The following is a 27,874-nucleotide window of genomic DNA, read 5'->3' on the forward strand; positions in this document are numbered from 1 at the left end:
AGATTAATAACACATCATTTATGTAGTATGTTCTCAGCTTTCCAAGAACTATTTTAATTGTCCTCCACCAGCGGGATGAAACGGGATGCCCTACATTTCCCCAGAATGTCTTGCCAGCCCTTCAACTACGAGTTTAATGATAAGAGGTTGGAGCTTTTACCAGTTATATGAAAAAACAACTACATAATACGAATCTAAAGAAGTGGACAGAATATTTAAGTGGGTCATATTTTGCATATTTGTGGTACGATGTTACATGTATGGTATTGTGAAGTTAAGAGGCCCAAAGCATGAGGTGAATGTGTTTTTGCAGATGATGAAATGCTCTACTTACCAATATCAACTTCGACAGTAGCACTCAAACCAGTACGAGCCACACCCTCCACAGCAATACTAACACTAGCTGCCCCCCGGAGACACCCGAACTGTTCACAACCGCCATTGCAGCACTAAGCACCAGCGGATAGTGTTTCCTTAATTTTTTTGAGCAGTGTATTAAAGTAGGTCACATTTCAGTCAGTGATGAAAATGGAAAAGGAACATACTGGAATATAGTGCCTATGAGTCACCCTCAACATTTGGTAGTAAAGGGTTTTTCTTTTATTACCTTTCTGAAACTGAATCACATATGCTCTTATTATTATGGAGGTGTCTTTGTCTTTGTTTTCATTTTTTCCACTGACCCCTCTCTTTCTCTGTTGCTTTCTGCTGTGTCACCATCTGTGCCACAAAATGACTCCTCTCTCCCAAACAGCACCCATCAGCTCCCCTTTTCACCCTGCCAAGGCCCAGAACAGCACGGAGCTGGAACAAACCATGTTGACACTGACGGGGTGTGTCGCCACTCTGAGAAAGCAGAGTGATGGTTGCCTCATTTATGGGATTTGACATAAGATGATAACAACTGCTGGGTAAATTTCAAAGACATCGAACAGAACATGTCATCTAAATAAATTACGAAAGGTAAGATGATATAGTGACACATCAGTATAAAAAAAAAGACATGTATGAAATGTAGATGGGAAAAAAAGCACAGGATATACAATTTTGTTCACCATTTATTGTCTATAGTTACATGCATACTTGCTTACAGTTGCTTTTAGTGTGCAATACACAGTTATTTTGTTTCATTGTCTAGGTGTTATTAACCCCAAATTTATTTTTACAGGCTGCCCTAACAAAAGTCTATACAACATGATTCATTTCTCACATTATCAACACATAATCAAGTATTCTTACAAGCCAGTAGCCATAGATACGGACACGCCAGAGGTACAGGTGATTTGAATCGTCTGTCTTTGGCGCCTTTTGTTTCTGTGTTCAAAAGACTTTTTCTCCTAAATGTATTAGTCGTGGAGCAATGTTTCACCAGCACATCCAAAACAAGACAGAAAGTGTCAACGTTTTACAGTCACAGCTTCACGTTCCAGGATGCTGAAAGGTCACGGGAAGTGGTTGGACTCAAACATGTCTAAAGGACCGAGTGTACTGTATCTGTGGCTCTTGAATAACAATAAAACCACAGGATCAACCATTAGACCTGGGTCATGTGTTTTACCTCAGATATGTGTTTGTTACAGATTCAATGCATCACATTTACACTTTTTAAAAGTGAAACCCCACCCAGATCTATGGCAAATCCACATTCTGCCTGTACATGTGTGCTTTTTCAGCTGCAGTAATCCTAATAATAAGGTCCTAATGTAGTTCACACAATCAGGGTGAACCACATCAGCCCATTAACATATTGTCCAGTCCTTAGAAATGTGTCTTCTTAAGAGTACAGCTACTGTTTTATATTTATATGCAACAAAATGACTACCCGTGAGCCCTATCCCTTTCAAAATCTTAGTGCTGCAATAAACCCATGCAGGTTTACACAGCATTTCAGTGTGAAGCAGCTTGTCTCTGCACAGTATTCTGTTTCTTTGTTGTGATCAGGCCCTAATATTCACTTTAGTATGAAAGAAAACACTGTTAAAGGTAATTTAGGCCATAGATTATAAAGTATTGGAGGGACTGGGGTCCTGCAATGCCATAGACTGTTCAGTAAACACATACGGACAATTAAATTTGACCTGTAAAATCCCAAAACTTTAAACTGTCTCTGCCTTTTCATAGTAAAGGAGGCAAAATGTTTGCTGTGGTGCTACGAGAAAGATGCATAGCACTACACTTCCCAGAATACTTAGCTCTTCAGTAGATAGATAAAATAAATGGGAAATATTTGAAATCTGCATTAAATGTTGTTTGAAACCTATTAGTGGGACATTTGCTTCGGCTCCATAGCAGATCACATTCATCTAAGGCTGGAATCGTCTTTTTAACTGGCTTCTTTAATGCGGGTGTTGTTTTTTTATCCGATACCTTCATCCTGGCCCGGACACAGTAGGAAACTTTAAAATAAACCAAAGTGAACACCTCACTGCAGCACATCTTAAAAAAAAACAAAAGAAGAAGAAAATCACATTATAAAAGCACTACAGTCCAATCAGCTCATACTGAGGATTAACCAAACCCATACTGAAAAGGAATAGATTACATACTGTATATTACTGTTGCAAGTCTCTTACACTTATGTATTTATAGTCCAGGGGCTGTGTTCACAAAGCCTCCACAGACAGCAGTGCTGATCCTGGATCAGTGAGTGTGAGCAAGGTCATATGAAAAGCACGGACGTGACTTTTGACCCGGAGCCAGGATGACAAGCTTTGTGAGTGCGGCTCCGGTTCAGAGTAAGTATGGAAGCGTTTATATAAGACCAAAACCACAGCACACAGTCGGCGGCTAAAATGTTAAGCTTCAAGTTATCAATGACTACAAGAGACCAAAACAAAAAAAAAAAATGAAAACATAACAGCATAAACTAGCTTGCTTGCTTGTGCAATGCTGTGACGTGAGGCTGAATGATGAGCTATCGCTAAACTCCGTAGAGGCTGGTGGCGCTCCCAAACCAGCGTAAACCTGGGTGGGTGGCGTCTTTCATCACAGTTTCAGCTGTCACACAGGCTCAGTGGGAGAACCGCTGTGTATCACAATGTCGTAACGAATGGGTTCTACAACCGCACCGACTTTATGGGAGTTTGGCCTCCTCATCACTTTACCTGAACCAATACAAGAGAACCAGCAACCAAGAGAACTGCTAGTTATAAAACAAGTAAAAGGAACTTTTCAAGCTTTAAAACTATTAGATTATATTCAAACAGTTTACTTGTTATTCTTAATACACAGTCACTCTGTGTAAATTGTGATTTTCTTTACAGTTTATTCTGTTTTGAACAAACTATATAATTTGTTGTATTTCTTGACAGACATTTTGATCTCAGTGAGACTTCCTGTTCAAATTAGAGATTAAAGGGATATTTTGGGTGAGATTAGATACAGCATGTGTAACGATGAGGCTGTTTTAGCAGCAAAGGCCCACTGTCACATACATGTAAGCACCTCGACATTGTGTTAAGACCAGCTTGAAAAATCCAAACTGTCAGTCAGAGGCGTTGCTTCACTACCACAACCGATAAAACAAAACTAAAGCTGCACCTCTTCAATGGCCTGATAGGTCTTACAGTAAAAGGGACTAACAGAAACAAAATAAGTGCAATTGAAATTTTGGTTATATCTGTGAAAAAACAGATGTGGGGAGAAATACGCCAACATTTTTCTTGTGCAAAGAAAAAAAGAGCCTAGAAAACTCTGAAGACTAAACTTTATATTGTTTTTTGCTCAGCGGCTTTACATTCATTTCATAAAAACAGAATGTAAATACTTAATAATCAATGGAAAACCATCACTAACAAACAAGATCCTGAAATCTTTTGCCCCTAATTTTATAATCAGGAAGCTCAAACGTTAAAATCAATCTCTGTGCTGCTGATTCTATTGTCTCATGGTAAAATGACTCATGATCCAAACTCCCAAAAGTCTGGTGTGGTCTCTTTAGGAGAGTGCATTTGTTTTGCAAACACGCATGACTCAGAAAAGTTGAGCTATGTTTCCCTGATTTTCCTCACTTCAATTCTTTCTGAACATTTGGCAGCAAAGTTAAGATTGCACTATAATTAGTTTGTCTTGTGCTATTACATGTGTTTTGCAAACACATTATGTCCACCCGCCCACCCCCACGCCGTACTCGCTAGGGTCCTAACAACCTACAGTTTGAGAGTCTGCTGTAATATTGCTAATAATTATCGCTCGGATATGTTCGGAGGGGGACGACGTTTTTCACAGACGGGTCTAAGTGGTTAAAAATGACTTGATGGGGGCGGGAAGGTGTTGAATGTAAGTGTGTGTGTGTGTGTGTGTGTGTGTGTTTTTACTGTGCCACACACCCCGAGGCGGTTAGACACAAACCTCCACAGTTTCAGTTCAAAAAGAGACGTTGTCAGGGGCAACCAAGCCGACGGAAATGATCAACTTGTTGCTGTAGAGGCTTAAAGTTGCTCAGTGAGAGGCTGCAACAGTTGATCTGGAGTATGCGTGTGTCATTGTACTACATACATACATGATATGATTTTATTGTTGTGTTGAAATGTTAATGATAAACAAAACTGACCAAACCCCTAGTTTCCACCTCACACTGTTCACCTTGTTTCCCCCGATCCAATTGTCTGTCAACACCACCCACCGAGCCCCGTCGTTATCGTGCTCTCTTTTAACTTTCATTTAGTCAGACCACTCATTCTCATCAAGCTCAGAGTCGTCATCAGACTCGCTGTACTCCACAGCGATGCGACGTGATAGGATGGTTGCCACGTCATTGCCGACGGGCTCCCTCTTTGCCTCCTGCTCCCTCTGCTCCTGCACCTTCCTGAGCTGGATACCTAGAGGGGACAAAGGGAGGACGTGTCATTCTTCATTTAATAGAAATGTTTTTATACAAACAAAATATAAAACTGCTGCTCAGCTGCAGTTAAAAAAAAAAATGACGCACGTAATGTATGAATTAAAAAGCACTTTGATACCAACAAAACAAAAACAACATAACTTACTGTATGTACGCTTCAGTCTTAAAACATACTCACCTCTACGTATGGCAGCCAGAAGGTCAGAGCGAGCATCGCTCATCGGGATCATCCCCAGCATGGTGGACTTCCTTGTCTGGGGCGCTGCATCAACAGCGGACTGGCCCACGGCGGCATGCGGCGGGGAGGGGTGAGCCTGGTGACCTGCAGGGGCACCGGGCGGCGGAGGAGGAGGGGCAGCGGGGGGAGCACCCGATGGTGGGTGAGATGGGGAGGGCACGTAGTTTGCCGGGGGAGGAGGAGGGGAGGGGGAGTAGGGACGGGACAGGGCGGAGGAGGTGGGGGGGACAGCAGAGGCGGCAGCGGAGGGTGGGGCTGTGGCTGAATCGAAGGCGGTCTGGGCAGAGGGGATGGTTGGGGGAGGAGGGGGAGGGGCGGGAGGGATATAGTATTCTGGGATGGTGGATGGCTGCCCACTGGCAGAGGAAAATGGAAGGAAGAGGAAAAGTTATTTCAAGTGTTTGTGGCAGCAAATAAAAAAAGTGACATACTCGACATTTTTATTATTTCTATCAAGTCTATGAGCGGCAGCTGTAGTGTGCTGCATTCAAGGACAGTACGGATTGTAGGTAATCCTTAATATGAATGCCCCCAACTGATGGTGACGCAGTGGTTCCAGCCCTACTCATTGTTAATAGTTAATAATTTCACTGATTACTTAGACTAGTTATGTATTTCTGAATTAACTAGCAACTGTTAAATAGCACCTATTTGCATTGGTGTCGATATTTTAAAAAGGTGAGACTATTCCATTTGAATATTTAAAGCAGCAGTGGGTTGACATGATGGTTTAGACATCACTTTAAAAAAAGGTTTGTTGTGGGATCTATTATTATATCCACATCACTTTCCACCAACTCTCCTTTCAAGACCAAGATTAAAAAGAGATTTCTAGGTCACAGAATAAAAAAAAGATTTTAGGAAACACATACAAAACTAAACAGAAAACAGTAATGAAACACTGTTTTGCGTTATTTTGACACTTATATATACCTGATCGAATAACTCTTTTCTAATCAGGTCATGCAGCACATCAGCTCGATCACGAGCAAATTTGAACCAGAATCAACAGAAGAAAATCATATAAACAGCAAAAAAACATAAGACTTTTACAATAAAACAAACAAACATTAGGCAGACGAACATTAAACCACTTGAGGATTAGTAAACCTACCCGTGTCCAGCCCTGTAGTCCTTTACTGACTGCTGCCTTGGTCCGTTAACCGTTGGATCTCCACCAGCCTGGACTCCATGCCCTGATGGGGTCCTGCCGAGGGAGGCCACATGTCGCCCTCCTGCCGCGGCCCCTCCAGGTCCTGGGGGCTGGGTAGCCGGCCTGAGGCCTCGATCCAGTGACTGAGTCTGGGCCGCGGCGCTGAGGTGTTCTCTGGTGTGGTGGTCAGTGGGGTGGGCAGCACTAGGGGCCTGTGTGGAGGGGTGGTTGGGGCTGGCTGGGTACGAATCAGACGCCATTGACCTGTTGGAGGGAACATGAGCAGGTGGTCGGTTATGAGGCATGAAAGTAAAAGGTGATCAATAAGTATGATCAGTTTGTAGTGAGCACCTAAAATACTGCCACTGACCACATATAACTCAATAATACTTTCATATGGATTTACATTTCACATTTATACGTGTGTACTGATTATTTTATTCCCTACTTCCCTACTAAAATATTTAAAAGGGTTTGATGTGTTCAAACTGTGTCCACATGAAATACAGTATGTGCTCTGACTTGCTTTCTCCAGCAGAGGGCAGGATGGAGCTTTGCAGGATACATCAGTACATAGGTACCTCCACTGTCTTATCCCATTTTACAGATTCATGGTTATTTCTGTGTGTAACTGGGATACCTGGAGAGTCTGTGTAACAATGTGCACAGTGTTTCCTCTCCATAGCTTTTTGAGACAGTTACATTTTTATATTTATACGGAGAAAACCACATCTGACCCATGTATATGTGTGTTTGAGTCTGAGTATTCCCAGTCAGCCTCTCATGTCAAGTCTCATTGTCGATGGCCCCTGGGAGGTACTCGACATATAAACAACGACGTGCTTGTCTGACTGTTGTCACGCTACAGTACGACCCCAGAGGAAAACTGCACATGTATCTGTGCGTACCTGCTGTCAGGGGACAGGGAGCCTTCAGAGGACATGCCGTGATACGGAGAGGGGGTGAGTCTCGCGTCGGGTCTGAACTCTTTGTCGTAGGCCAAGACGTTCCACTCCTGACGCCGGTTACGAGCCTTACGCACCTTTAAAGATAAAACAGCAGGAAAGTACAGATTTTATTTCATGCTAGTCACAGACAATAAGAGAACCTTTGTGGGTATAAATCTACAAATGTTTCAATTTAAAAAATGACGTTGTATTGTTACTTGTTCTGCTACTGCTAATTTGCCTTACCTGTGTTAACAGATGCTGGAGAGCATCTCACTGTCTTTACTTAAGTAAATGGCTTTAATATATTTTTACTGAAGATAGTTCAGCTGTAATAAAGAGTCCTTTTTACTGGCACTGGTCACTGTACGTCTATTTTACTCATTAAAAGCTGAGTTCATTGTTGGCTCGTTCATGCACCCACCAGACTTTTCTACTTAGGGACCATATACCTGCATTACCTAATGTCTAGAACCAGTGTGTGTGGCACTAATAAATGAAGCAGTGGCTCATAAAAGAGAAAAAAAACATGGAACATGTCCAAATGTATTTGGCACAGTCCAAACTCCAAATAATATGACTTAAAATAAGATATTTAACTGAGACCACTGTGGAGACCTTACAAGCTGTCGTACAAGCTAAGTACTAGAGCGAAGCTACCAGGAAAGTCGTCCAAAATGCTTTTTAATTTAGGGGACTGGAATCAAATGAGTTTCAAACATGTTCCAAAAAAGTTGGAACACAGAACATTTTGTGATGATTAAAAACAAAACAAACACAAAAAAAACATTGCCATTATCACTGGTAACGTGGGTGATGCACTATTTTATTTTATTGCTATAGTTTCTCATAGTGATCACTATATATATACACATACATAATATATATGCATATACAGTGACAAGAAAAAATATCTGAACCTTTTAGAATTCGATGGTTTTCTGCATTAATTTGTCATAAAATGTAATCTAATCTTCATCTAAGCCAGGAGTATTAATAAATATGATGTGCCTAAAATAATAACACAAAATCTTTATTGAAAACAACCATAAAAACCTCACAGTAGAAAGATTATGTGATACGTGCATGATGTGCACAAGTTAAGTAAATTATTTTAGAGGTGTGGATTAGAGCTGCTTTCACTAACAAATTTTTTCAGTTTGCTCCACACAAGAAGAATACGCTTATGTGAGCCATGCCTCACCAAAAGGAGCTCTCAGAGGATGTACAATCAAGAATAGTTGGTTTACATAAAGCTGGTAAGGGTTACAAAGTGGTGTCAAAGTTAAACCAGTCTACAGTGAGACACTTTGGGATGAAACTATATTGAACTATTTGGACAGAGTGCACAGCACTACAGCTTGTGTATAAAGGGCACCGCATATCACGATGAAAACATCATCCCAATCGTAAAATAAGGTGGAGGATACATCATAATTTGGGCCTGCTTTGCTGCATCAGGGCCCGGCCAGCTGGCAGTGATTGGGGGAAGATGGATTCTCAAGTGTATCAAAAAATTCTTCAGGATAATATGAGAGTGTCTGTACCTCAGATGAAAACTCTGTTGGGTGATGCTACAGCACAATGACCCAACACACCAGAGCAAGTTTACAACAGAATGGCTTCAGAAAAACAAAATCCACCTCTTAGAGTCACCAAGTAAGAGCCCAGACCTCAACCTAACAGAGATGCTATGGAACGACTTTGAGAGAGCCACACACGAGACGTCGAAAGAACATGACGGAGCTAAAGCAGTTCTGCGGGAAGAATGGGCTCAAATTCTTACCACAATGTGATTATGATACAGGGTAATAACATCTAATGAAGTCTAATAAAACAAATCAATGGTCCTTGCTGCCAAGAGGGTGAAGCCGTTATTAATTCCAAGGGTTCACATACTTCCACTAGCACTATGAGGTTTTGCATCTAATACTGAAGGTACTGGAGAGAAAAAGTTCTATTTCTAAGCTTAAATTCGACCCTTACAAGGAGAATGAAACTTACTCTCCAGGAAACAACTGGATCCTATAGAGTAAATATTAAATGAATGCCTTTCAGTCTAGAGGCAAACACTGATCAGCCACAACATTTTAATGTCAACATACAGTAGGCACCCCATACACAGCAGGCTGTGACACCTGTTGATCATGACCAAATTGAATTTAATTAGTCAAATACATGTTTCCATGCTAACGCCAGTCCACACAACATGAATCTGATGTTGTAGCGGATCAGTGTATGATGGCTAATATGATAGCTGCCTAACCTGGATGAATTGAATTCTTCCACGATTTCGGCAACAGGTGAACTGTATGGCTATTTGAGGTTTTTCATTGGTTGCCAATTTCATGCTAGTTACAGAAAGAAGGGGTGATTAAATCACATATAATAGCAGTTTCTGGGCGCTGACCTTCTTCACCTCTCTGCCCGGGTCCTCAACTTGCCTCTGCTGCTCCTGGAACAGGGACAGAAACAGACAGAAAGACACAAATGGACAAGTGGAGAGACACTCAGTCATTTAGTATTGATTTCTCTGGTACAGAGGGAATACACACACCACCAGCTCCTTCACCATGGGGTAAATTGTGCCTACAACAAAAACTAGTCTACTCACCACCCAGTCACCGTTAGGCAACAGCAACACACACACACACACACTAGTAGACAATGGACGACAAACCCAAAACGTGTGGGGACACAACAGCAACCAAGCCAAACACAAAGGGTTAGAAGGAGGCTCACGGGCAAGCTAATGCAACATGACACAAACAGACACAAGCACAGGGGAGTGTGTGTGTGTGTGTGTGTGTGTGTGTATCAGTGTCTTTTAGTATTACCAACACACAACCAGTGACTTGTGATGGGATATTTTTTGTTGTGTCTCCATCTACGTGTGTCAGTGTCTCCATTATAGGTGAATGTGTGGGAATGGGTGTTGGTGGAGTGTGCAGGGATGAAGTGGGGGGCAGGAGAGGGGGGCGGGTTTCGGGTCTGGGTTGTCTTACAGAGATGGACAGGGGGCTCCTGGGTGGGGCCTGTCTGGAGTGGGGCCTGTCAGGGTGGGCCGGACAGCCCTACGGAAACATGGGAGAAAGACAAGCTGGTGCATTAGACTGAGCAGAGGAGGAGGAGGATGAAGAGGAAAGGTGGGCGTATGTCTTAATAGACCGGGTGACTCTAAAGATAAATCAGAAAAAGCAAGGAGGAAGAGAGAGAGGAGGAACAAGGTGGAGACGGACGATCCATCCTGTGCGGCTGAGCTTCCTCTGCTATTCAGCCGGTCGTTTTTTCTCTCCCCCAACAGTGAAACTTTGTTTCTAAATGGATTTTTTTTTAACTCTGCCAATTTTCCAGGTTGGTGTGAGGGAACAGAAAAAAAACATGAGCAGCATTTAAATGAACAGAAATATTCACAAAGTGCAGCGAGCATACAGCAGCAGTGGTTCAGGGTTTAGAAAAATGACCGGGGCGCGAGTTGGCTGAGAGAAGCTGAACTGAACGTCTGATCTGACTGAATAACTAGAAGATAACTATCATTCAGAAGTGAGCATGAGATTACCATCATTATAGGCGACATTTTCACTTTCTAAAATAATAGCACGGACGTTGAAGTAGTTTTGCCACATAGGTGAAAAATACAGTGATACGCAAAACTGGAAACTACTGTTCATGGTCATTAATTTGGTAAGAGAGACTCAGCAAAACCTATGTGAGAATGTCTATTACGACGTAAGCCAAGCTGTAATAGCTGTCATTTGTTATACAAATATCTTTGTGTAAATATGTTTAAATGTTCGCGGCTCACGTATCATCATATAAACTGTTCGCTCGCTGGCCATGTATCTGTCTCGGTTTAATGAACATGCCCAACTCCTGCTGTATCAAGAAGCGGTAGCACAACAACGCAAAGCTCAATGGTTAGGAATGCATAAAATGATATAACAGCATAAAAAAATGACAGAACTTGGCAGGTAAAAAAAAAAACAGATTAGCAAATTAAAGCAGAAGATGAATTTCTTTCACTGTTCCCTCTCATACAAACACACACACACACACACACACACACGCATCATACACATCCACACCACAGCATACTGTGTGCATAATGGCACAAACATACTAAATCCCCCCACTTATATACACTACTCTGCATATCGAGCAACAAGAACAAACACACACACACGCACACGCACACGCACACACACACACACACACACACACACACACACACGCACACACACACACACGAGAGCGAACCTTCTGCCGTCTCTTCTCCTTGCGTTTGTCCTCAGTGGCCTGCAGCATTTTCTCCTTCCACAAGTTGAAGAAGTAGGAGGGATCAGTGTAGAACTTCAGAGCATCCTTCTTGTCATCTCTGAGCGGAAGAACAGAGAGATGGAGGAGAATTATCTTATTGATACTGTATGAATTGTGATTTAATGTTAGACTAATGGGAAATAAGAGGTACAGTAAATTAGTGACCTGTACGGGCTGAGTATGTTGAGTGGGGGAGGTTTGTCGCAGCGATGGTACATCTCAACCACGGGGTTGGGGACAGAGGTCCTCGACACAACCTGCTGGTCCTGAATGGTGCTGCTCTTGAAGGCCTTCCTCATGTTGATATCCTGCAGGGACACTGGAAGGAGATAGTGGAGGAAGAAGTTTGAACTCTCCATTTAGTCAAGTCTGAGCACAGTAACATTTATTAGCAGTTAGGCCACATACACTGTTCCTGCTTAATGATATTTGACAACGTAATCCCTCCAAACAAGATGTTTTAACGCTTCAACTGTCAGCTTAGCCGCTAAAGCCTGAATGTACGATGGTGACCTTTGACCTCTGCTCTCAGTTCAAATGAACTAAGTCATAATTTGTGGGGAAGAAGCAGGAAAACATCTTTTTTGAGACAGCACTTGAGAATTTGCTAAGGTAGCATAACTAGGCAATTTAGAGGAGCTATGATGTTAATATTTCAATGAAATAAACACTATCTGAGTGTATATGTGTTTACGTTGTTAAAGGAAACAGTTTGGAAAGATTAGAGACTAAGACTAATATTCAGATAACTTAAAATCGTGGTTAATTCTACATATTGTTTATTGTTCTCCAATGTTCTAATAAAAAAGAAACAACATGAACGGTTGATTGTGTCACTCAAAGACTGATATGCCTGTACTGTATGTCTAAACATACCAACAGATACACACACAGGTGACATTTAGCAGCCTCACAAACACACACAGAGAGAGAAGGTGATAATGGAACAGCAGGAACAGATTAGTCTTGCCTGTAGCACTGGATTACCACGTGTCTGTCACTCTGCTCCGTACTTACTTACCTACTGTGTGTGTGGATGTAACGTATTAGGTGATACCTAGATTGTGCGTATGTGTGTAATTACACCAGGCTTTGTTTGCTATGGTAGGATGATTTTTACACTTACAACAGGAGCCAGTTTAATGTGCGACTGTGAGACAGAGAGAGAAAATAAATCAAGCCATTTCACTTGCCCCGCCCATCCTGCAGGGCTGGGGATTGAACCAGCGACCATCAGATGCCTAGTGGCTTAGCTGATCCGTGTGTGTGTGTGCGCGTGTGTGCGTGTACAGATGTGTGCCTGCTCGGTGTTTGATCATTCCCCGCTAAGCTTCGGTCCCGGCGGCCAAATGAATAATCCACAACACTAGCAGCTAATGCAACTTTCATTCAGACACATCTTCAAAGAGACCTCTAGCTCGCTCTCTCTCTCTCGCCATGCACGCGCGCGCACACACACACACACACACACACACACACACACACACACACGCTCTATCTCTCCCTTCCTCCAGTAGCTCCTTTGCTCTGCCTCTCATCCCTCTACCATGCGTTCTGGTTTGAACATTCCTCTTCCTCTCAGCTCATGTATGTGCATATTAAATATGATGATTACTGTTCATAAAGAAGTATGAATGTAATAAATGACCTAATTAATGTTCTCTGCTCTTGCTTTTTCACTTTCATTCCTTCTTAGCTTTTCATTTAATTGTAATTTTCTACCTTTATTTCTTATCTTTATTTTATACCTTCCTATCCCCTTTTCCTTTGCTTTCCTCTTCCTATTTTCATTTCATTTCCAACTCTCTTCCTTCCTTTGTTTACTTGTTTTCTACTGTCCTTTTCTTCCTTTCCTCCTTTTTTCCTTTCTCACAATCATAAAACATTCATGCTATCACTTGCCGTGTCAGTTTAGAGAAATAAGACCAGAGTGAGGTGGTGGGGAAAGAGCACATACGAGGAACAAAATGACATCATTAGAAAAACAGAGGGCGTAAATATGTGGTAGGAAGTGAAGGACAGACGAATGGTTGGTGCGTAGGAGGAAGGAGAAGATGAAAAGAGTGCGAGCGGGGTAAAGAGGAGTAGGAGTGGGAGAGGAAGAGGGGAGGGGGAGAAAGGGGAGCATAAGACAGAGGACTGCTGAGCTTTTGCTTTTTCCTCTCTATGTCTGAGCCGCCGTGCTGCAGAATGACTAGGCAGTATCAGCAAAGACAGAGAGAGAGGAGTGTGGAACGAGTGAGAGAAGAGGCGACAGAGATGAGTGAAGATAATAAAACAGAGAGGAAGAAACGGTGAGGAAGAGGAGGGGAACAAAGGGGTGTGTGAATGAAAACGCTAGTGAAGACTTTTAGGAAAGAGGGAGAAACTGAAGGGGCAAAGGGATGGATCGAATGGAGGAGAATAAACAGAGGAGAGAGGGATGAAGGAGGAAAGAAGTAGATGGAAGAGAAAACAAAAGAAAGAGGGCAACGTGCAATGAAAGACGGAAGGGAAAAGGCATGACTAGGCTCCCTGACATGTCACGATAAAGTTCAGCTGGACCCTCTGGGGCGACCGCATCCAGCTCTGAAACCCGTCGATGAGCAACAACTGGATCTGACAGCGTGTGCACGACTATCAATTACTGCATCAAGAGAGTCGGCGAACAGCTTAGTGATGGAGATAATGAATCTGACTCACACTGTACAAACAAACAAACACACACACACACACACACACACAGCGTCCTGCTCTCAAACCACAACACATTTAAGGATTAACAGCATGTGCAAACACACACACACAAAAAACAAACAAACTGTGTGCTTGAATAGCACTCATTGTAAAGAGGGTCACACACACACACACACACACACACAAAAAGAGCCCCTACCTTCTTCCACCGTGGAGTCGAGCTGGGTGACTTTCACAGCCAGCTGGTCCACTCTCTCCTGCAAGCTGCTCATCCTCAGGTAGAAGCTGTTGGCTTCATTAAACAGTTCTCCAAAGATGTCCTCGGCATGGCGACCTGGACACACACACACACACACACACACACACACACACACAGATTTAATATTCAAATTATTATCTTTTGAAAAGGAGTGTACAATTCTCTAAATGCTCAGTTTGGTTCACACCCATTTAATTAATTCTGGTTGCTCTAACTTGTTTTTTAACTAAAAATACAAAAATAAAATAAATAAATAAATAATAATAATAACTACCTTGTTTGAACTATTTTATTACCAAACACTATAGTCATAGTGTTTGTAAAGGAAGGTCGCCCACTGCAGTGATTTGACTCACTGATGTACTTTTAGTAGTTTTAGAGGATTCACAGATTTTACAGTAAGTGCAGCAGATGCATTTCATTGTTGGTTTTCATCTTTTTATGGAAAAAATGATCTTTTAAGAAGCTAAAACCAGCATCTTTTAACAATTTTGCCTTTAAAAATGCCGCATGGGGTTTTGTGCTGTTCCTCCTCTTCCTCCTCCCTCTGTCTGTCTCAGCAGGACGGGCTGCCTCCTGCAGTGCACCTGTCCAGCTGCATACTTAAAAAGGAGCCTTTATGTGTCTTAATGAGCGTGCCGGTGCGTGTGAGCGTGACAGAATGCCGTGATTCAGGTGCAGAAATCCAGCCTTCCTCAACAGCGCCGCCAGCTCCAAGCCAAATAAAATGTATAGACGTGTAGGCCAACACCTGAAGCGTACCCTCAATGTCTGTTCATCTCTGTTCCTCCTCTCTTATTCTGTCTCGTCTCGTCTCTCTGCCCACAGCGCGACAGATGGAGCAGAGGTAGAGCATTCACACATTTGCAGCGAGCTGTCGCCGAATTTAATTCAGCTCCTAACTGTTAATCAAATTGAACTTTTCTGCTCAATGGTTTCTCTGCTGGGGAACGCTCTCTCCTCTCATGTTGTTGCACAGGACTTGTGAAGATCTGCAAGAGCTACAGGTACATGTGTGAAAATATTCAAGAGGTATAGGGAAGTTATTGACACGCTGGTTATTGAAAGCAGTTTTACTGTTGAGTCACAGCAGGCAGCATGTTATATATTAACAGGCTCCATCAAACTCTTTTCTCCCATTCTGAACTCCCTGGCTCAGCTCACTATTGGTTATCAGTGCAATGCAGTTCAAAGTTCATCCACAGTTGAATTTAATACCAATTCCACTCACTCAGACTGCCCAGCTGTTTGATGATGGCTGCCAGGGTGCTGTTGGTGACACATTCTAGCTCACTAGTCACCCCATCTGGCAGGGCCCCGCGGCACAGGTGCCTGGGCTCGATGTTCCTCTTCACCAAAGGCATGCTGGTCTACACCTGAGTCACCGACAGAGACGGAGAGAAAGATGATTAGTTAACGGTGAAACATCAACTGTCACTACAACCTGGAAATGTTGTGATGCTGCATGACTGTATACTATGGTACATGATTTGACATTTGTTTGCTAACTGCGTTTAAAAGAGGAAAAGAAAGAGTACATTAACAATACGTCAACCCCACCCTGACAGATCAGAAAGAACGAAGGAAGCTGAGCTAAAAAAATTGGTCGGTGCTCGACTGTGAGCACTGATGGAGACGTCACATCCACCGTGGGGCGCAGTCGCTCAACACACTGCTTCATGTCAGCGCGGCCGAGATGAGCCAAGAGCCAAATGAGCCGGAAGGAAGTTTCTAAATGGTGCTAATGAGCTGCGAGCACAATAAAATAAATAAAAAATAAAAACGCCAGGGACAGAGAGAAGGGGGGGGGGGTCATGCTGAAAGCCAGAGAGTGACAGGGGAGAGTGTGTGCTAGGTCACAGAAAGACTGTCTCAGACCCCTCAGGGCAAGAACTACTGTACACACTGTATAGATCATGTATGCAGCATGATGTGAGTCATCTCTATCAAAACCTGAACTAACGTGAAAAACTTTACAATTTATTCACTGAAATGTGGTTACTGATCACATCCAAAACGCCACAATGGCTGAAACAAACTTCCTACACAGTATCTAACAGAAGACAAAGATTTGAAATCACCTTGAAATTGTGTGATTTTTTTGTAAGTGGTGAGACAATTGAGTTTGAAACCTTTAAGAATCGCTGCTCCACCCAGCCGTCCCTCTGCCCTGCTCTACAGCAACTGTACAGGCCTGATGAAATTATTATGGCATAAATAAGAAGCTACTCTGATTGGTTAGAATGGGGACTTCAACTATTTCTGCTAACCAAAGAAAAACAAGTTACAGTGAACTCTCACCGCCAAAATTAAAGGTCCGTTTGTCGTAATCATACATTTTGAAACATTCTACTATAACAGAAAGAGAAAAGTTGGGTCCAAGCGAACGCGAGCCAGCGAGAGAGGCGAACACGTGAGAGGAAACCGCTGGGCTCTTCTCAGTTTGAAGTGAACTCTCTATGTGGGACACGCTTGTTATTTCTGGGCCATGATTTTGTGTGTGTGTGTGTGTGTGTGTGTGTGTACGTGTGCACCAGAATGTGTCCAAGTCTCTTTTTGTGTATCTGTGTGGCTCAGACATTTCAAAGGTGCGAGCGACTTCTTGGCGCATGTGCGTTCTCACCGCGCACACGTGAAGGGCCGTGCATATGTGCATGTGGGAGGTGTGTGTGTGTGTGTGTGTGTGTGCTCCCAGGTCAGTGCTCTGGAAACGCGCCAGTCTCACACTTTTGTCCCACGCTTCTAATATAATAACAGGCACAATTAATATTGTGGAGAAATGAAGCCAAGACAGCAGAGAGAAAACAACAACAACAAACAAACACAAGAATGAAGGTGTGAGTGTGTGTGTCAGTGTGTTAGAAACTGAATCTTGGAGGTAAAAGACGTGCTAATAGTGAGCCGTGACATCGATTCTGACGCCGATTTACACACTTATCGGGCACGAATTGTGATGTGATCCATTCCTCCTTAATTTGTTTGTCTAAATTGAACCGCACACACACTTCACCTCCAATAAAAAGTGACTAGTTTGTCCTCTTTACGTCTCTCTATCTCTCCCTTGCACTCTCCTGCTCTACCTCCCTCTAATAGCTTCTGACATTCAATTACACAAACCGCCTCGAAATGTGCTGGCTTGTTTTAAGAAACAGAGCCCCCCCCCCCCCCCCCCGGGGGGATGTGTGTGTGTGTGTGGTCTTGTGTTTGAGTCAATATCGAGCCTTTCCTCCAGGTGTTGTAAATAATCTAACACCCTGGCTGATTAATAAAACATTCACCCTCCTCTTCATCCTCAATCCCCACCTCAGCACTGCTCTTCATCACTCCACCTCTCTCCATTCATCCATTTGTCTTTTTTTTTTTTGTGCTTTATATTCTCACTCTGCTTTCATTAATAAGTAAGTAAGGGTGAATATCTCTTTGTCAGACTCTCCGGTGTTCAACACAAGAGTAGGTATTCCCTGCCTCTGCGCTGGTCTAGCAGGAGATGACGATGGAATGATGGATATTGAGGCCACTTAGTTCGGGTTCTGGGTTTGTGATGCTGGTTTAGATACATGAAATGATGATTCTCTCTCTCTGACACACAGATTAACAGCATTTGAACTTAAAGGCGCTTATTTTAGTCAGGTCAGCGTCAGAGCAAATTGACATCAGTCTACAATAAACTTATGTTAGCCATGCCTCACAGAAACGAGCTTTCAGAGAATCTACGATCAAGATTAGTTGATTTACATAAAGCTGGAAAGGGTTACAAAGTGATTTAAAAGACGGTAGAAATTCACCAGTCGACAGTTAAGAAAACAATCTACAAATGGAGACACTTTGGGACTGTGGCTACACTACCAGGAAAAAGAAAATGATGATAATAGGCACAGCACATTTGTTAATACTCTTGACTTAGATAGAGATTAGATCAGATTTTGTGACAAATTAATGCTGAAAACGACAAAATCCTTTTTTGTACATCCAGAATCATCTGCCTCCAGTAGGAGACACAGTAAAACTGACTTTTTACTCAACCATTCACACCCACTTCTTATGACTGTAAAGCCACCACCACTGCACTGACAGTATAATATAATACAAATAATTATGATTTATAATGTTTTTAATAATTATTTATTTATTTCCTATAAGTAATTATTTATTTACTAATTATACAGTATAAGAATACCAGCAACACACCAAGCAACGCATTATTTGAGACCTCTGCAGGGGAACTTTAACCTGACATGTGGTAACTCAGGGTGATGACGGACTTTGATTTGGATTCTGTATATTAGGACTTTTTTTAGACCAGAGGACAGAGATAGAGAGCAGTAACAAGACGACAAGGAGGAAGAAGGAGAGAAGCAAAAAAGTGTGTCGTGTAGCTATGGGAACGTTGTCATGGCAACGTACTGAGGAATCCGCTCCACGACTCTGAAAATAGTACGAGAGAGCGAGAGATGGAGAGAAGAGGGGATGCGGAGAGAGCGAAGAGTTAAGCAAAGAGAGGGGAGGGAGGACGGACAGCAATGTGACAGCATTTGATTCTAAGTAGGTCTCGAGTGGATTTCATTGCAGCCTGACACCTGCACTTACACAACAAACGAGAGTTCAGGCGCAGCACTGAAAAGGCAACAGACAATGTTATCCAACGGCTTGAAACGCTGAAAGGCAACGTCGGATTTGTAATGAGAAGAAACTGTTAAAAGACACTGTGGAAAAAGACACTGTCACTGTCTTGTCAATCAGCTAAACTAGTGCTCTCCTGGCTTTATGACGTACACACCACAGTCAGATCTATGATCCAACCTGTGATCTTTTCATTAAAACTTTCAGGACACATTGACTCTAACTGCAGGTAGTTTGCACCATGACATGACTAATGTGCTCGTCTGGGATCACAGTTCAAAGTGCCTCTTGGTCATGGCTCTTTAGTTGTCCCTCCTCTCTACCTACATTTAACACCTTCTTCCTGCTCTTCCACATCCTCCCCCCACCGTCATCGGGCTTTAAAGGCTGCGGGTATAATTACAGTTGTAATCAGATAAGACTCATCCGTCTAATCCAAATCTGTCTGCAGCCAGTTTGTGAGGAGGTGCTGCGATGTTGTACCAACCCTTCAATTTGGATGTTGTACCCAAACATCTCCCCAGGGAGCACCCTAAATGACTTTGTCCAGTTTTAAACTCAGGAGGTAGAATTTATTTTGGACATGAAGCTGAGTAGAGGGCAAATCATTTCTGGCATTTCACAGGAACTACTTAATATACAGGAGTTATACAGACAGATGCTATTAATTACTGTACTTAACATAACTCATCGCTCCTGCAGGCGGTCGGGCAAGTATCAGCTAATGCTATTACTGCTCCGTCTGCTCGCCCATAGACACACACACAATCATTAGCACATCTCTCTACACACACACACACACACACACAAAACTCTCCTACTGTGTGTTGCCGAGCTAAATCTACCACAGTTCGCTCTGAGAAATGTGAGCAGCCCTCCACCCTGTTCCACGCCCCCGCCGCTCCATAGGAGGGATCTGTATAATAACTGCTAATTGGCTTTCTGCAGTAACTAATGGAAATGACAAGGCCTGCCTCTTCATGACAGTATAATCAGATGACATAGTGCATGAGTGGCCAAGTGATATTCCCACTAATGTGTCAGCTAGTTGGTGCGGCATACAAATGTATTTTCAGGTTAACGAGTACCTGGAAAGTAGATTTTCTGAATGGTACTTTCTGGTACGGGGGCCAGTTAGTGTAAATGCAACTATCATACTCACAAAATAATAATTTAATAATTTTTAAAAAAGAAAAAAACTGTCCAATATATTTAATTTACTGGCTAAAAAAAAGTTTCTGAGCAGAGTATTGTAGGATTGTTCTCCTATAGGTAAAATATTGTATACATTGGTGACAATATGAAGCAACATTTTAAAGGTGACAATATTTTCTGCTCCTCCACTTTACGGAATCGGGTAATTTCAACTTCTGCAGCTCCGCGTACAGCTGATAAGAAACAGCTCGACGCATATTCAATAAAGTAAACCCAGACAGACCCTGACAGCCACTGCGGATGCTGCTATGAAAACAGCTAAGTGAGCCAGCACAGTGAAACAGAGCTGATGTTTTATTCCCTGTCAGGATTATTCTGGTTTTCGCTCTGCGGGGCCAGGGAAGCGCTCTAGCTGGTCGTCCGCCAAATGTCAGCTAACAAAGGCATCAACGGATGAAGAGCAGAACAAAGTAAAAGAAAAATAAATAAAAAAAAAAAAGAAAAAGCTCTTTTATCAGAAACAGCTTCATTTTATGAGACCAAAGCAACAAAGAACTCTTTTTTTTTTTTTATTACTCAAATCTGACGGCAACCATTTAAATTCTAACCGCCACGACTCCAGTTACAATTACATCTGAACCCCAACCCCCCCACACACTGGATCTCGCCTCCTTCTGGCCTCCTTTCTCCTCCATCCCTTAAATCTCTACCACCCACCCCCCAATTCCCACTTCCCCCTCTTTTAAGTCTGCGTTTGTTGATGCTCTTGGGTGAGAAGCCATTGTACAAAATGATCACAATTATGATGGCACGTCCTCCATTTTTGTACTGATCCTCCCTAAAAACAAATTATGCAAAACAGAGTCCGATGGGAGAGGAGCAGGGTTTGCCTTTTGCTTCCTCTCTCTATCTTTCTTTCGTTTTTCTTTTTTTTTTTTGAGCGGCAGCAGCGGGTTTTGTAGAGTTGTCATGGTTTCTGTGGAAGTATTTTCTTCTTTTTGGCTGAAAAATGAAATTGGCCAAAGCAGAACTGGAAGAAACTGATTAGAGTTCATATTAGGGCAATGGAGAGCTGGAGCTCAGTCACTTGTTCTCATTTGACGTGTGTGTGTGTGTGTGTGTGTACACATGAGGACATTTTGGTTAAATTTCTCATTTTCTATAATAATATATAATAATACAATTGATAAGAATGTCTCTGGTGACACAGTAGGCTGATGTCAATTAGCTCTGAGGCTGACCTGAAGTGCATAAGGCTTAGGTAACACATTATGCCAAAGACAAAGACAGTTGTGTGTGTGTGTGTTCGTCTACAGTGCCTTGGCATGCAAATGAAGAGTTTCGAAACTGCCATTTTAAGGTGTGAGACTAAAGAGCCAAAGGCACAACGACACACACACGGACAGTCAAATCAGCAATTCACTAGTGGTATTTGTTTATGTCTACTTATTGCAGTGTATATTCTTTATTAGTTTACTTTAATATTATTTCCAAGTATGTCAATTTATGTGACCAAATAACACGGGACAGTTGAACCAGGAAAAGAGTCTCAAATACAGTGACACATATATTCAGTGTTTTTCATGCTGACTATAGCCACTTAGTCCCCCCCCACTTTCTTTTTTAACCTTTTCTATTTTATCAACACTGTCACATCACATCCATGTCACACCTGTGAGACCCTTCTTTAATTTCCATCTGCTCTTCTTCTATGGTTTTTGATGGATGTACAGTGGTCAAATACCTAGTTTGACCAGCGCCATCTGGTGTTGTTGGCGCCTCACTCTCTGTCGACATAAGGCTGGATTTTCAGTGAATAGATCAAATGAAGTGTGGTTTGCAAAAGCACTAGTAAGATCCTGTCTAAGCAGCTGGAAGTTTTATTCCTGTAAACCATTAAATTAGTCGTATCTAACAACATTAAACAGCTGCACAAAACGGTAGCTACCAGAAAATTCTTTCAAGCCTTTTGTCTTTTCAGATCTATTCAGTCCTCTTTTATCCTGCGCTAAAGTGGTTAGTAAACTGGTCAGAGTGAATGCAATATTTCTGAACTGCTTACAGCCGTCCACTATGTGTGTTTGTGTGTGTGTGTGTGTGTGTGAGAGAGAGAGAGAGAGAGAGAGAGAGAGAGAGAGAGAGAAAAGACCCTTCCTCACCCCGACTCTCACAATTAAATGTGTCAGCCTCAGCATTATTGCAACAAGTCATCCGGCAGAACCATGTGACCACACACACACACACACACACACACACACACACACACACACACACACACACACACACACACACACACCAAACTGGGTCCACTGGTGTGGAGTGACTGGACTGTGGGGCCTGAGCACTGGAATGAAGATAGGGAGAAATAGGTCACATTAAGGCTGAGATGTGGTGTGTCACACTGTCCCAATTTCCCTGCTCCTACTTTAATGTTGGGAGGTGGAACAGGACAAAGACTGAGAGAGGAACCAGAGGCACACAACTTGGTGTGGTGCAAAGATGCACCACTATTACCAGTCATGACTCTGGTAGAGGAGGCCTGCCTGTCCTCATAAACTAAAACTATACAGATTAGCTCAAAAGAAATCATACTGTGGACACATGTCTGCAGTACTGTCTCATAGGAAGGGAGGGGTTGATATTTGAGTGAAATTCAAGCTGCCCACTGAGCAGCAGTAAGTTGAGTGGAAGCTTTAGTCGCCAGTGTTACGTCTTCCACTTATGTGGTCTCTGTGGTATAGACCACCACAGACCAGATGGACTGATGAGCATAAGCCTGATATGAGCTGCACTGTTTATGCATTATATGAAGTTTATTGACATCAGGTTACTCAATATCTGGTTCAATAAGGTCATACTGACCACTCGTCTTACTGCTATTTGGACTGTATCTGAAGACAGGACTGCAGTGGAGATTTGTTACTATTTTTCTGATATTTCCCGGATGAAATAATTAATGAAGTTATCAGATGATCAAGGAAATAATGTGTCAGACTAATCAGGAACAAATAACTGAATCAACACACATTCAGGGTCTAACAACTGTCAATTGATTCATTACTGTTAATGTATACAATGTTAGTGTCTGAACTCCCTGTGGACAGTGAAGAAAGCACAGGTATCAATGAATGTATTGTGTTACGCTTATTAAAATACACTAGCTAACACAATAAACACACAGTCAAGACAGGTCAGAAAAAAAAAAACACCAGACACACCCGCACATGAACACCCAAACACTGTCCCTAGCAAAAATCACCGTGCTGCTGCAGACTTATCGATCACGAGCTTGAAAATCGCTGAGTAAGGCCGACTTTCACGGGTGTGGCTGGGAAATGTGAGGGCAGAAATAACGGATGGGGAATTCTGTGTAAAATGATTCTCACAGAGACACCGGAGACTGGCTTAGCAACATCATCACAACATCAAACTGAGGTATACTTGAGCTGATCAGCGTCACTGTATGGTGTAATGCCCACATCCATGTGTCGTCAATACACTGGCCTTGCTCGCACTTTGCATCATCCAGCAGAGGATAAAACAGCAAAAGCCCATGCAGTTAATGCATGAGGACGGATGTCTAGGTGGAGGGAAGACGACGCTCTCTGCAAATTTGGGAGAAAACCCAACCTGGCAGCAATCCCAGCAGCAAACAAATAAACAAAAAAACTAGTGCTTAGGATAAATAGATTTCCTGAAAACAGTAAAACTAAATGCTTCCTTTTTCTGTCAGGACCTGTAGAGTTGTGATGCAGAAGTAAGTGTGTAATAAATGGAGTCTGACAGGGCAGCCAGCAGTAGAGTTCATGCTAATGCAACACAAGCATCATCAGAAAGATATGGACGGAAAATGACTTGCTTTAACGCATGGTTGTTTCTTTTTTCATTTATCAAATGAAATCCAAGCGGCTCTGCGCAGTTTTGAGTTGACATCTTCATCACTTACAGTCTGGATTAAAGTTTAAACTAAGGGAAGTTTTCGGAGGCTACACTATCACTTGTGTAAGGCTTCCTCCTGCATCACTGCACTAAGATTATCTAAAACTAATGTCAGGTCCCTGCTATTGTAACATCGAGACGATGTTGCCAACAGCTAGTTTGGTTAGCACCTTTTATTAGGCCGATTTTAACCCCTGACTTCATCTGTGGACTGACAGTGAACGATTGCACCTGAAATGATTACCTACTTTGATAATCCACTCATTGTTTTATAATTAGCACAAGTAGGGTTTGTATAAGAATACCACAACATCTGGATAGCATCTATGTATACATGATGATGTACATCCAAATGCTGGTAGCAGTCCCTGACTGGAAAAGCATTTACACTTGATAGGAGTTCAACAGAGCTCTGTCTTTGATAACACTATCTAGAAAAATATAACTGTAATGACACTAAAATGCTTGCTGCTTGTTGCTTTCACTCCTTCCATGCGCATAAGAGACATCTTCTATATTTACTTAGTACCTTTAACATGCTACTCTAAGCATGCCGTGTTACAATGGAGACGAGTGGGATATATTGTATGGTAGACCCATGAGAAGCCACGTCCCATTCAATATGCAGGATGGTTATTCAAACCATGAACAGCCCCAAAGCAGATCTCTGAGTGGCCACATCACTCAGGCTGAGTGGCCCCTGAAGACGCTGCAGTGAATTAAATATTCAGCGTTAATTCGAACCATTAGCCACAAAAAGATGCACTGAAGAGACGATAAGTTCAAGGGGGAAAATCTGAGGAAGGCTGAGATATGTTTAAATAATACCATCGACTCCCACTGTCTTTCACCTGGAAGTGTTTAAAGCATCCAGATGCGTGTTAAAGACGAGGCCGAGGGACAGCCTGAAGGTTCAGGAGCGGAACGTACTCCTCTGAGAGGATAAATAGCATGTCCATATGAGAGAGAACATCTGGAAAATGTATTGTATGTCTTCTACCGAGGGACTGACAGGGTCTTCTAGCTGGCTGACTCCTCAGATAAAGATGATTGTAAAAACATTCTCTGGATTCCTAATCATCCTCCGTGGTTGATCAGAGAAACGGCTGAGCTGCTTCAAATCTCAAGCAAAGAGCCCGGGAGGTGCTGGGAGACAAAAAATGAACAGCGAATTCAAGACGGGAAGCTGTTCTCCAGCTGGCAGCCATCCACTTTGGAAATTACACAGTGGACAATTTATGTATTTATTCTCTGAGTGATGATACTGAGACCCTGTAAGCTTCAACTTCAAGTGCAAGCATCTAAATTATTGAAGCCGACCAGATATTCAACCTGGACAAAAGACACTGGGAGATGTGAAGCAAAAGGACAAAGTGATGGTGCTTTACAAGCCAATTGGAGTTAACAGAGTCACCAATAGTGGTGATGATGGAGCGTCTCATCAAATTATTATAAATAAATCTAAGACCTGTTTCCCAGACTGTCTACTGTAACTTTTCTTTTATTGGGAGTTGTTAAATGCAAAACCTTCTATGTGTTGGTGAAACTGTGTATTTAGCAAAATTAGCAAAGCTGCATCTCAGTGAATTAACCCATTAAAATGCGAATAACTTCTGTACAGCAGGTTGTGTTCGGGACAGGAAATAAAAATCTGCAAGTTCACGCAAACTCCCCTTGGGGGAAAAAATGTGAATGGTGTTTGTCAAAAGCTGCTGAAAGCGCCTCAAAAACATCCCTTTGTGGCCCTGAGCCCTTTGTCCACCAGCACAGAGTCACCGCTGCTTTGTCTTTGCTCGCCTCCCTGTGTGCAAATGTTTGTGTGTGTATGCCCATGCATCAGTGTGTGTGTGTCTGTGTGTGTGTGTGTGTGTCTGTGTCCGCTTTATGCTTATTCTACGCTCGGCCTTTTTTTTTTTCGCCATCGCTTCTAGACGATGTGCTTATGTAAGGAATCAGCGCAAGCTTGTCTGAGCACCGTCTCTCATGAATACAACTCTGTACTGTGTGGCGGATTCTCTCTCTTTTACACACGCAAACACACACACACACACACAAACACACACACACACACACAAAAGGAAACCTATTATCTAATCACTCTTCAGCCGGGCTGGAATGCAGACTGGAGAGCACAGTTGCTTTTCACAGACTTAGACTCACTATATGTGTTAATGACATTGTGGTTATTTCCAGTGGTTGTTCATGAACAGGTTAAACTGACACGGCCCTCACAGTCATCTACGAACTCATCTCATCCAGTCAGAATATTAGCATTGTGTCAAATTCGCTCTTGTGCCTTTTTATGTCCAAGCACAACTGTAACATTAGGTGTAAAATATACAATGACTAATCAGCACTCAGTAGAGCTGTTAGTTTTCCTCTAACTTACTTCCATGTAACAAATGTCAGCAATAGAGGAGGAACACTGGGAAAGATCCTGCACACAACAACATACAGTATGTCATACAGCTTTCATTTAGAAATAAATGCATATACTTTATGCATTTTATTGCACCAATGACCCAAATGAACATCTGAACATGATTCATGACGGGAGTTCACATCAGACGACAGATATTCTTGTTAGTATCACTTACGGCTACAACTAAGGATCATTTGCATAATCATCTGCTGAAAAACAGTTCTGGATACTTCGTTAATTATTTGCTCCACAGAACAGCGGTCAAGATCCCAGAGCTTGACTTAAGGTGATTCTAAAACAACTCGTAAGACGTTACGCAGGTAACGTATTCCACAAATGCACCAGTCCCCAGCAGGTGGCTGAAGTTTAAGGCTAAGCTGCAACTATAGGAGGAGCAACAGGAGCAGCAGCAGCAGGAGCCACAATAACTGCATCACACATAGACTATGAGGAGAAAGTCATGCATGATGCTAAATGATTTCTAATGCATTGTGAATATCTACATGTGTAGAGATACACCGGGTTCACTAATTTAGAGGAGGAGTAATACATGAGCAGGGTGCAAACACATTTAGTGTGCAGTTAAAAGACACATCTCCATGCAGACATTTCATATGAAGAACACGTTCCTTCAGCAGCACTGACAGACACCGAGGATCCCTGGCACCGACTAATCCTCTGCACACCTCCTGAATAAACCCCACTGCTCTCTTTCTAGTCGACACCGAGCCACAAGCTTGTCTGCTGCCAAATCCTATGACACATTCAACCAACTGGTGACATTTTGTTGCAGGCGGAACGGAAAGAGAGAAAGACAGAGATAGAGAGAGAGAGATAGAGAGAGAGAGAGAGAGAGAGAGAGAGAGAGAGCTGGCCAGTGCGCACAAAACGACGATTACAACAGGGGAAAAGCAGGATCATTCAGATTCAAGCCTGTGGATAAATGTGGCTCGAATTAACAAGCATGCATCTTTTTGTGTGTGTGTGTGTGTGTGTGTGTGTGTGTGTGTTTACGATGCAATAACAATAACAAACGCGCCCTCCCCTCCTCGTACGTGCTCCCGCAGGAGACATGTGTCCACGCCACCGCTGCCACATGCAAATCCAATTTAAGAGCCGATCAGATTTACCTGGCCGTCACCTCCTCGCTCTTCGGTCGCTCGCTGAACTGCTTTTCTCCGTTCCTCCCCCTCAGCTCTTCATTTCAGACCGTCCATGTTCGCAGCTCGGAGGAGAAGGGCTGCCTGGATGGATGGATGGATGGAAGGATGGAGAGAGGTGGAGGAGGAGGAGGAGGAGGAAGAG

General features: G+C 42.7%; 1 protein-coding gene across 1 annotated transcript; it reads right to left on the reverse strand.

Moving 5' to 3' along the window:
• Positions 1–1,057: 1,057 nt before the first annotated feature.
• On the reverse strand, positions 1,058–27,874 carry zgc:109889 (WH2 domain-containing protein). Its single transcript, XM_026352501.1, has 11 exons — positions 27,700–27,874; positions 15,665–15,809; positions 14,374–14,508; positions 11,664–11,817; positions 11,439–11,556; positions 10,187–10,255; positions 9,592–9,636; positions 7,143–7,276; positions 6,196–6,498; positions 5,022–5,437; positions 1,058–4,820 (listed from the first exon to the last, which is right to left on the reverse strand). Exons 2-11 carry the CDS (start codon positions 15,795–15,797, stop codon positions 4,663–4,665), a joined length of 1,665 nt encoding a protein of 554 aa, XP_026208286.1. The 5' UTR covers positions 15,798–15,809; positions 27,700–27,874; the 3' UTR covers positions 1,058–4,662.

This window comes from Anabas testudineus, chromosome 18 (genome assembly GCF_900324465.2).
Source record: "Anabas testudineus chromosome 18, fAnaTes1.2, whole genome shotgun sequence".
NCBI lineage: Eukaryota > Metazoa > Chordata > Actinopteri > Anabantiformes > Anabantidae > Anabas > Anabas testudineus.

Excerpts from the sequence above, each read along its gene's own strand:
- zgc:109889 (XM_026352501.1), bottom strand. The coding sequence starts at position 15,797 with ATGCCTTTGGTGAAGAGGAACATCGAGCCCAGGCACCTGTGCCGCGGG. Across the intron at positions 11,818-14,373 it reads CGACTCCACGGTGGAAGAAG|TGTCCCTGCAGGATATCAAC; the intron begins GTAGGGGCTCTT and ends ATCTCCTTCCAG. Across the intron at positions 11,557-11,663 it reads AACATACTCAGCCCGTACAG|AGATGACAAGAAGGATGCTC; the intron begins GTCACTAATTTA and ends TCTTCCGCTCAG.